The sequence below is a fragment of the Drosophila guanche genome, unplaced genomic scaffold (assembly GCF_900245975.1).
Source record: "Drosophila guanche unplaced genomic scaffold, DGUA_6, whole genome shotgun sequence".
NCBI lineage: Eukaryota > Metazoa > Arthropoda > Insecta > Diptera > Drosophilidae > Drosophila > Drosophila guanche.
Window position 1 is genome coordinate 5689798 of NW_022995747.1, and position 10941 is coordinate 5700738.

At 48.4% G+C, this 10941-nt stretch overlaps 1 protein-coding gene across 16 annotated transcripts in view; it reads right to left on the reverse strand.

Annotated features, from left to right (window-relative positions):
• Positions 1-2704: 2704 nt before the first annotated feature.
• LOC117582757 (ataxin-2 homolog) overlaps positions 2705-10941 on the reverse strand; it is a 45330-nt gene continuing 37093 nt past the window's right edge. For 12 of the 16 annotated variants that reach the window (XM_034270707.1, XM_034270702.1, XM_034270701.1 and 9 more), the window contains 2 exons: positions 3592-4493; positions 2705-3499 (listed from right to left, as the gene is read on the reverse strand). In XM_034270707.1, the coding sequence (XP_034126598.1) occupies positions 3063-3499; positions 3592-4493 (1339 nt within the window). In that variant the 3' untranslated portion in view covers positions 2705-3062. Of the gene's footprint in view, positions 3500-3591; positions 5022-5087; positions 6016-6077; positions 6491-8729; positions 8871-9007; positions 9491-10941 lie in introns of those variants that run through there. The other 4 variants (XM_034270718.1, XM_034270719.1, XM_034270712.1 and 1 more) reach the window with 4 other exon arrangements.

A 10941-nucleotide genomic window follows, 5' to 3' on the forward strand; every position in this document is an offset into this window, starting at 1 on the left:
GCTGGCGTTTCACACACACACGCATAGAGAGGGCATGCATTGTACATCGCGGGATGCATATGCAACATGCAACGTACATATTTCGGCTACTTAACCTACAGAACACCAAGAAGGATACAGAAAAAACTCAACTGGAACGTAAGAAATATCGCAAGAAGCAAGCCGCAACGGAGAAGGATAACGACAGCAGTGGAGTCCTGCGCGAGCCGCGCAATCGGACACGCGCGCATACATACACACAGCACAAGCATACACACAAACACACACAGACACAGACTAATTTAATCCTCTAGTTCACTCGAACTCAGGCTCCACCTCCCCCCCCCCCCCCCCCACCGAAGAATAATTTGAAAGGCCGGAAATAGGAAAAACTACAGCAGGATACAACCCAAACACACCCACAAACACACACAACAGCCACACCGTATGCATGCATACGAAAGCCGCTTATGTGTTACGTTATTTACTTTACGTCGTGCGTTGATGCCGTATGTAAATGACGTTATTACGCCCCAAAATCGTCTTTCGTAGCCGCCGGTTGCCGTTGCCGCCGCCACAGTTACGTGAATTGCATTGAAGTCCGTGTTGTTTGGTGTGTGCGTTTGTGTGTATGTGTGTGTGTGTGTGTGTGTGTGTGCGTGCGTGTCCGGCACTTGGTAACCTTACTTTCAGTGTCATCAAAAATGGCTGAAGAAAGATATATTTGCATTTGAAGCGTATCACAGCCAGCTTTGATGGGCATTGCAATGAGCAATCGATTGCAGTTTCGTGTCCACAAAAAAAAGTATCAAAATGCACCCTGCGCCGGCCTGTGTGCGTATGCAGAACAGCCCGAGCCACAGCCCCAGCCCCAGCCCCAAGTGCCCAACAAGTGTTCGGTACATCTTTTTCGAGGCAAAAAACGAAAAACTCGACCGTCATCCCATACTTACGTAACCCATCAAACGGTTGTGAAATGTTGCACTAGCAAAATCATATCACAGCCATTTTGATGAGTTTCGTGTGGATGGCAACTACGACGCGACACGACGCAGCATCGATCTGGGCAGGGCAGAGAGCAGCAGGTCAACAGTGGAATGGAAAGCATCTTTCTTATACCATGTCGTTAAAATGTTTGTGACCTTATGTACACTTAATCATATCACAGCCATTTTGACGAGTTTGGGTACAGAAAACTCAACATAGAATGCCCCACCACCACCAGCCCCTCGACAATTATTAAAATTATTTTGCAGATACACTCTGGAGGATGAGGAGGTTCCCCCACAGCTGAATATAACCTGCCAAAAGGATATACAAATCTTTTATATTTTTTGGTTTTTTTTTGTTTTTTCTCCTTTTTTTTTTAGTTTTTGTTTTTATTTAAATTTATAATAATTGTTACTTTTTATAATCTTTTTTTTTCATTTAAGGAAACTTGAAGGTTTACAAAACAAAACAGACCACAACAGATGCTTATTGATCATACGAATTATAATCGAACTGCTTGGATGACGGGGGGCAAAGTATTGTAATAGGGTTTGTCTTACTTCATTTTGGTTGTAAAAAGGACAACGGAGGCACTCAAAACCCAGAAAGAAGCCAGGAAGACACAAGATCCTACAATATCCTGTGCCCCTCCCCCCTCCCCCACCACTCTACATACAAACACTGTAAAAGTGGCCAAGGAAATTTGTATCCAAAATTATAATTGATACACACATTTTTCAAAACATGTCCAATAAATGCTGCTATAGAAATGAAGTTCAAAACAAAGGCCAAAACAAGATATGTGAAAAACAAAATTCAATTTCTATCAAATTAATTAGTTTTACAGAAGGTGTTGGGGTGGAGAAATAAAAATGTATTGCTCTTTTTTTTTAGAAAATCACATTCGTATTTTTTTTTAATTTCCCGCAGTGCAGGCAAACAAGAATTTCCGGCTTCCATCCATTCATCTAGGGGGGGTCAGGGCAGTGCCCAACTGCCTGCACATTTGGAGATAATTTCAACGTGGAATGATGACTTTTAGGTTTTTGTGTGACTGCATGTCGCTTTTTTCTTCTTCCATGGGGGGATTTGTGTGTGCGGCTGGAAGGAGTTCGGTGTGTGCATGGGATTTGTTGTTGTGTTGTGAGGCTAGCCAAATTGGATAAAACTATTGAATAGCAAAAGGTGGAAATCTAAGGATAATGTTTAAAACAATGTTTACAAAATGTAGCTCCTCCTCCTCCTCTTTGTAGCTTCTAATTTTCACTTTGCACAACATTTGATTTGACTTCTTTTTCGCTTTGCTAATCGAATTTCGATTTTCTTTATTAATTTTTGCTTGTGAGCCAATCATCAGATTTGGAAGTTGCCTAAGGGCGGGGGCATGGGGGGCGGTACGAGCTGGGGCTGGGAAACGATCCCTACAAAAGGCTCGCTCATTGCTTTCATTATACACTTGTTGTTGTTTTGTTAACTAATCATTTTGAGGGGTTCTTCGATTGCTGCTTTTAGCTTTACTTTCTTTCCTTTTCTTCCTCTTGCTAACTTTTGTTTTTTTAAGTTTTTGTTTTTTGTAGTTCCTATATGTTTGGTGTTTGTTTGTTGTTCAGTGATTGCTTTTGTTGTTGTTGTTATTTGTTCGCTTCCGTGCGCTGTAGAAGTCTTGCAATTTCAAAATTTACTAGTTTCCTTTTCTTTTTGTTTTTAATTGTATTTTATAATTTCCTAGTTGTTGTTGTTGTCGGTCTGTGAGATGTGCCACAGATTGAACCGCTCCTGCACATGGCATTTATGTGATTGTGGTGTATGGGCATGGGTATGGGATGTGTGTTCTTTTTTGGGGTTCGCTTGGAGCGACTACAAATGCCGCAAGCGCGCGCCTACTCAAAAGTTGAATGAGGGATATGAAGATGGTCGCAGCGATGCTGCTGCTTTATGCTGTTGGCTATGTGGTGTTTAAATGTGGCTTGTTGATGACTGATGGCTGCCCGTACAGATTCCATTCCTTACAGCGTTAATGCCTGCCGCCCCCAATTGCCACTACTGCTGCTGATGTTGCTGCTGTTGTTGTTGCTGGAGTGGCATCATCCTCATCACTGTGCATGATGCTGCTGCATCACGATCTGATACTGTGGATTTTGCTGCGCATGCTGGTGCGTTGGATGCGGTTGATAATATGGATTGGTTAGGACCTGTTGGGGATGCAGGCACATAAACTGGTATGTCTGCGGTGTGGGCGGCGTGTATGCCGGCTGCGGTCCCCCGCCGGCAGGGGAGGGCTGTGGTGGCGGATGGAACGGCTGATGCGTCTGTCCTGGCGATGGCGTGGTCGACTGTGGCGTCTGTGTCAGGAACTGCAGCTGCTGTTGCTCCGGATACAATCGCATCGGCATGTGCGTATATCCCTGTGATTGGAAATGTGTTTGAGGGGCATGGGAGTACGGTATGAACGGCATGGGAGCGGCGGCCATCAGTGGCTGTCCGGTGGCCGTAGTTGCCGAGACATGCATCTGCGATGCTCCCATAGGGGCTGTGTGTGTAACAAGATTGTGGGTTTCATTCGATTAATAAATACAAAATAAAACTTTGTATCACTGTTGCCGTAGTGGCGGCTCCACTCACCATAATTATTGCGACGAAGTCGCTGTGGCTGTCCAGCCTGTGGGTGTGTGGGTTGCGGGAATGGATGCTGCTGCTGCACAACGTATATGGGCTGATTGGCCGCCGCCGCTGGTACATGTGCACCCGTGGTCGTATAAATGCCCTGCATCGGCACCGGTGTCTGTGGCGTATGGGGGCGCGAGGGATTGGGTGTGCCGGCCCCAGCCCTGGGCGTGAACGGCTTGGCCGAAGGATTGAGCACATGCTTCTTCACCACAGGCGTACTTCCGCTGCCACCAGTAGTAGTAGTAGCAGCAGCAGCAGCAGCACCACCACTACCAGTTGTCCCAGCAGCTGCGGGGGCTGCGGTTCCACTGGTGGCTACACTCGTTGCAGCAGCAGGCGTGGACTTCTCGGACCCAGCACTGGACGCAGACGCCGTCGTGGGCGTACTGGCAATACCAGTGGGGGTTGTGGTATTACTGCCAGGTGCCGGCGAGGCCTCTGGCTTGGGCGTGGCCGTCAGCTGTTGCTGCGGCTGTTGGGCCGCCAGAATTTGTGGCGGCGGTGCCTCCAGCAGGACCGGCGAGGTGATCACCACCGGAGACGTCTGTGGCGGTGGCATTGTATGGTAGATAGGCTGCGGCTGCGATGGCTCTGGCGCCAGCTGTGGCTGCTGCTGTTGCTGTTGCGCTGGTGGCTGTTGATGCTGCTTAGGCACAAGTTGGTGCTGGGCCTCCGCCAGCTGCTGCTGCTGCTGTGGCGGCTGCTGAGCTTTCTGTTGCAAGTGCAGCGGTACATGCTGCTGCTGCTGCTGCTGTTGGGGAGGCGGCGGCTGTTGCTGCTGTTGAGGCACATAGTGTGGCTGTGATAGAGGCGCCTGATGCAGATGAGCCGGTGGCACTTGGTGCTGCATGGGCACANGCGAGGTCGATTGCAGTAGAGCTCGCTGTTGCTGCTGCACTTGAGCCTGCACTTGCTGCTGTTGCTGCTGCTGCTGCTGTTGCTGCTGCTGCTGAGGCTGCTGCTGTGGTGGTGAATTATTTGTTGGAGCCAGCTGGAAGTCCTGGCCAAACTGTCGCAGATCCTGCAGCTGATTATCGCGAGACCGCATCTGGCGTTGCGGTTGGGGCTGCGGCTGCCCCTGTGGCGCCATATTCTGATGCTGTTGCTGCTGTTGCGGCGGTGGCTGTTGCTGCTGCTGTTGCGGCTGCCCACCCGTTTGCAGCGGCGGCGAATTGCTATTTTGGCCAGGATGGCCGCCATGCGAGCTATGCATGGGCTTGCCCATCGGCTGCGGCTCTCCTCCGTAGTTGAGCGAATTGCTTTGCGAGCCTTGGTACTGTCGTATCTGCCGCTGGGGCAGCGGCTTATTGGTATTGGCGTTCGAGTCACCGTTCAGCTTGGAGGGGCCGCCGCTCATGTGAGATGGATTGCGGTATTGGGAGGACCTGACACAAGAGCGAAAACAATACATTAATAATATGATGTGGGCTGTGACTGTTGCCGTTGCTTACCCGTGTATTATTTGCGAGCTGCCCTGATACGCATACTGGTTCTGCATGACCATGGTGGGCTGATAGCCACCCTTGCTCTGGCCCACAGGATTTCCATTGCCGCCTTGGACAGCAGAGATGTTGCCGCCACTGCTGGGCGGCACATTGCCGCGCATTACCTTGCCCCCTTGGGTCACGGTCTTGCGCTTAACCATGGAATACTTGCCGGAGGCATCCATGCCTGCCGCATTGGCGGACGAGGCTGGCCCAGAGGTCTTCAGGCCGCCTGCAAGCAATAGAACTGCAGCCGACTGCGTAGCGCCGCCCTGGCCAGTCCCGCCGCCAGTAATGACCCCGGGCATCATAAGACCACTATCACGATCGCGACCACCGCCGCCGCCGCCACCTTGGGACATGCCCACATGCGACAACTGCGGTCCGCGCGTCTGCTTGGTAATGTACCGGTCGCTGCTCATAGTCTCGCGCAGCTGGAAGTCAGCAGCGCCACGCGGCGGCTTGTTGCCACGATCGCGGTCACGATCTCTGTCGCGATCCTCACGTTCCCTCTCGCGATCATTGCGCTCGCGCTCCCTGTCTCCATCGCGGCGATGGTCCTGCTCCGGACGCTCGACAGCAGCAAAGAGCGCCTCCTCATCACCATTCTCCAAGTCCAGACGGTCGCGGCACGTCGGATTGTTTTCAATTTCGGCTGCCAGCTTCTCAGCCTTTGCCTCGGCCTCCTTGAACTCCAGCGAATCCCCCTTGTCCAATGGGATCGTGTACGTGGCCAGAGAGTCGTCGAAAGTGGAAGTTACCCCGAATGTATGCTCATTTTTGCGGAACATCTCATTGGCATCCCAGCCATTGGCAGCGCCATCCAGCTCAATGTCAATGTCTCCATTGGCGCCAGAGTCCCATGGCTCCAGTTCCTTCTCGTCCGGACGCGCACCTACATCAAAGGTTATTTGATAAGTACTTCAGTTATGGAAAGATTAAAGGAATTGGACATACCATTGCACTTGTCAGAGATGGCTCCATCGGTCTGAAAAGCGCCAGCGGTGGCGTACTGCGAATCAAAGTCCTTCGCCACGATTTTAACGACAGTGTCGGCCGGGAATATAACGTGATTTGGCACCTTGCCCTCTTCCGGAAGATTCTTGGACTTAATGCACGCCGGTAGCTCCAGTGCGATGTCAAAATTGCCCGAGAATGTACGGAATACGCCTTCGTAGATATTGCCCGAACGCAGGACCACCTCCACAACGCTGCCAACCAGCGCCGTAGCCGAGTGCATGAAAAACGTGTTATTATAGACGCCCTGCGCCACCGGTCGAGTTGCTGCTGGTCCTCCTGCTCCTGCACCGTTTCCACCCGCACCTGACTTATTGTTCGCTGGTCTCAGACTGTTGTCGTTCGCGTTGTATCTGGGAATGGAATGGAATGGCATATGCCACAAATTATTCACAAGCATCAACGTCTCCCGGCTGGCGCTGGCGCTGCCAATATGCGAGAGTGATAGCCAGGCCAAAGACAAAGCGAAAACCGTTTCAGGGACGTCAGCGATATCGATTCGTTCGTTCTGTTTCGTTTCGTTGTTGGCAAACTCCAACGACCCTCGCCCCTTGCAAATACCCACCCCCACAATGGTGCGGTAAGTGTGTGTGTGTGAGAGTGCATGTGTATGTGTGCATTTTAGTTCGCATTTTTAGAACTTACCGATACGCGCTACGGGGACTAAATGAATTATGGAAATCTCTGACACGGGCTCTTCCAGCAAATTCAAAAACGCTCGTAGTGCTTCTTAAATTGATTTTTATTACGAATTACATGGATTTCTCACAAATATTTGCAACCAGCTGCTGCCGTACGAAACTGCAGTGTGGCCAAAGAAGCAAAATGGAATCACCTCTGGGACTGAGTCCGATTTTGGGGGTTCAGGGTATCTGGTTCCCCGCTCTTTGTTTACGTTTTGCTTGTGTTTTGAAAGAGTGAGTAATTACTGTAAAATTCTCCGAACAATTTATGATTTTTTTAAGCGAGGCGTTTTGCTGACTTTGCCTTGTCTCGGACCTATTTAATTACGGTTCAGCTCTGTTTTCAGTGGCGTTCGCTTGGATGTTTTTGGGGGGATGGAATGGACTTGGGACTTGGTGTTGGTTGCGTGCAGGATCGACGACCGTGAAATGCGCAACGAAACGCACAATGAACCCGGCCACGCACACAGCCGCAACAACAACAGCAACGGGCGTGGGTGTGCAATCGCTGAGAATGAGATGGGAGTGTGGAGAAGGAGGGGAGGCTGACTCACAGAGCGTGCATTGTGCACATTTTCGTGAATGAAAACAAATAATTGATTGCGTTTAAAGAGTGAATCATGCGTGGCGATAAGGTGAGCGAGAGAACAGTTAAGAGCAAGAGCTGCTCTCAGAAATAGGCTGAAGCGAAACGAAGGCACCGTCAGCAGGCAGGCAGCAGGCCAAACACTCGAAAGGCAAGTGTGCATGGCAGAATAGCGGATAAATATGCATAGACGTAGAATGGAAAACAAGAGCGATGTATCGTTCGGTCAGCAAATTGTAAAGTGACCCAAATTTCGAGCGCCCAGCGGAACACCACCATCAGGGAGGGGCTGGTGCAGTGGCTGCCCAAAGAGGGGGGAGAGGAGACGAAGTGTGCCAAAAGAAACTCTGAGCAGAGCAGCGCAGCGCAGCCGCTGCACGTCACAGCAATGGCAACGGGCAAAACTGCAAAATGCTGACTATGCAAGAAAATGCAGTCGAAAAACAAGAGGCAAACGATGAAAAAACAAAAACAAAAGCAATAGTACAATATGTGAGCGCGTGTGCGTGCATCACTGGCCCTCGCCAGGCCACACAGTGGGACGACTGGGGCCCAGGCCCCACAGTGCTCACAATTATACATGTGCATGTGTGTTGGTGTATAAATAAATAATGATCGTGTACCACAAACAGTTATGGCGATAAGTATTGGCACGACTAAAAATGTTTAACTCGGTGAATACCATAATTTAGGCCTTTTATCTGCTTTAAGCAGTTCGTATTCTAGAGAAGAGCGAGAGAGGGGCCACATATAGAGCCATGCCAATACTTATGCCCGGAACTGTGCACAAATGCGGATGTGTGTGGTTGTGTGCGCGCCGCGCTGCAGTCATATTTCAATTGAAAAATTTTAAGGGCGCAGCAGTAGCGACACGAGGGGGAACTGGGTCCAACTGTTTGGGGCTGCGAACATGCGAGGCGAGGCGAGGAGAGGCAACACGAGCCACTAATGCGACAACGGAAACCTTTAAACAAATTATGTCTTTGTACCCATTTTTTCTGGCGAAAGGGAAATGTAAACAAAGCATAAAAATCTGATGCTGAAACCGCACACACACACACAACAGTCTGACCCGATAAACGCACACCAATGAGCACACACACACTCAAACACTGATTGACACACACAAGCACACAGCTGGGCCTCTTATATAAGCGCCATTTGCATTTACGATTTGGTCTCCAAAAATTCAGAATGATTTCAGACAATACGAAACGGGAATGGAATTCCTCGATTTGAGTTGACTTTATTTAGCTGCAGCCACTAGAATAACAAAAACAAAAGCAGCCACCACGAAGAAACAGACTCGAGACGCGCTTTCACCTTTCTCGACCGGACCGGGAGAGCGCTCTTTCTTTCAGTGGCGTTTTTAGTCGTCGCGGGTTTTCAATTTGTCAGGGCAACGGCAAGCAAGCAGCAGCAGCGAAAAGCAAACCAGCCCCACACAACCGACCGATTACACTTGTGTCTGTGTGCGTGTGTTTTTTTTTTCTTTTTCTTTCGCTTCGTATCGTTTCTTTTTTTTCCTTGTCTTGTGTCTGTCGCTTGGCGTTTGTCTTTTTTGCATTCGCTTTTCCACTGCAGCTGGTGCTTCTTCTTACCTTGAGATGCCGCCGTTGGCTCCGCCACCGCCACCTCCTCCACTAGGTCGAGTTTTCCGCTTACTATTGTTGTTCATAATAGATTGGGGAGCGCAAGCCAATTGCCAGCACCAAGAGTCGACGAACGATGAAACGCACGAAACTTTGCCTTTTTCCTTTGCTTGGGCTACTTTATTGATATATTCGAGCACTTTTAACACGTTTTCAAGACAAAAAAAGCAATATTGACGGCGTTCAGCACTGTTACTTGGCTGCTAAATTTGCTTTTGTTGCTAAATTTATTTTTTTCCTGCGTACTAGAGCGATAACTTGACAAGGTTGGATTTCGATGTCGATATTTTACCATCCCTAGTTACCATTGCTTATTTCAGCCACTTGCACCGAATACTGCGACGGGAACAATAAACGACAAATTTAGTTTTATTGACAAAGTATTTAATTAATTTATTAACTTTTTATGCGAAGAGGGGGGTGTTTTGTACGACCGAAAGATGTATACTCGATTACTCGATAAACAGCTGTGCGATAGTGCATAGAAACATACCGATGAAAAGAGTCAACTTAACCTACTTAGCCCCCCTACATTTAAATAGATGAACAACTTGAGTTAAGTCACTGAAACAGAGTCTGTTTGTAAATGTTATAAATAAAAAATGATCACAGTATCTTTCACACGAACTGATTAACAATTTTGTACCTGTCATGATTTGAGTGTTTATTAATAAATACCCAACTGGTCGACAATGGGTTAATTGTTTTGTGTCGATGATCCTATGTTGTGGATATTGATATTCTCTTAATAATATTGCTAACTATGACTATCGTGCTTGATCAAATAATTGTATTAAATTTATCAATCTATTATTCACAAAATTGGCTAGTTTGTAAAACTTATTTTAATTGAATGTAAACATATTAAGGTACAACCAAATTTGATCACTTGTTGCTCGTTAACAGATGGCGTGGGCATTTGTATAGCCTATTTCCTTTTGCGAGGGTAGAATATTGCTCCTTTCGTGCCCTTGTTGCGGAACAGTGCTGCTCATTTATCGATAGCAGTTGCTGGCTCATTCAAAAGATGGCCCTCTATCGGCAGAAATAATATCCGTAGGGGCGATACTGCGGCGCTGCTCAACACATGACTGTGGCTCAGAACGTGCCAGTTGCCGCGCATTCTTATTTTTTCAAATGTCAGCGGGCTTAGTTGCTGCGCTGACATATTCTTGGAAAAGGAAGTTGCGGTGTCAGACGACACACAAATATTTGTTTCAAATCTAGTTCACAAACATTCAAATATCTATTAATAGCTCAGACTGCCCTGCCCCTGTGGTGGCCTGTCTAGATACAAAAAACGCCGCATATTTACCCTACACTCAGATAAGAGACTGACGCCCAATGACCTTGGGGCCGAGAAACTCCCTTTTACCGGCACTTTTGCACTTGCAAATATTTCAAAGTCAGCCATAAATTACGACTTATGAGATAGCTACGCGGATAGCTAATTACGCCGCCATCTCTCGCCGGCAGACAGCCTCCTCGTTACGCGTTGCGGCTGCGGCTGCGGCTGTATATCTGCCCAGACAACAGACCCACGCGCCAGCGAAAAAGAGCAGTGTAATATATATGCCCTCTAGAAACCTATTTAACACCTAGCTGGGTAGTCTTGGGGGCCAACATCTAATCATAGTCACAGTCCGTGGAGCTATTTTCTCACCCTCACACAAAGAGCTTTACAAAAGACTGTCACCAGGCGTCACCGTTTGATTAAGCGGGGTGTGGGGGGTCTGGTCTATCTAAACTCTAAACCAAATATTGGCTGTCCAGCATTCCAATTGAGCAGTAGACCCTGCGAGGTGGAAAATAACTTGGAGTCCACAGAATAATCGCAGTGAGGCGGAAATTTTTATCAACCCAAGACCCAACGTGGAGTGCCA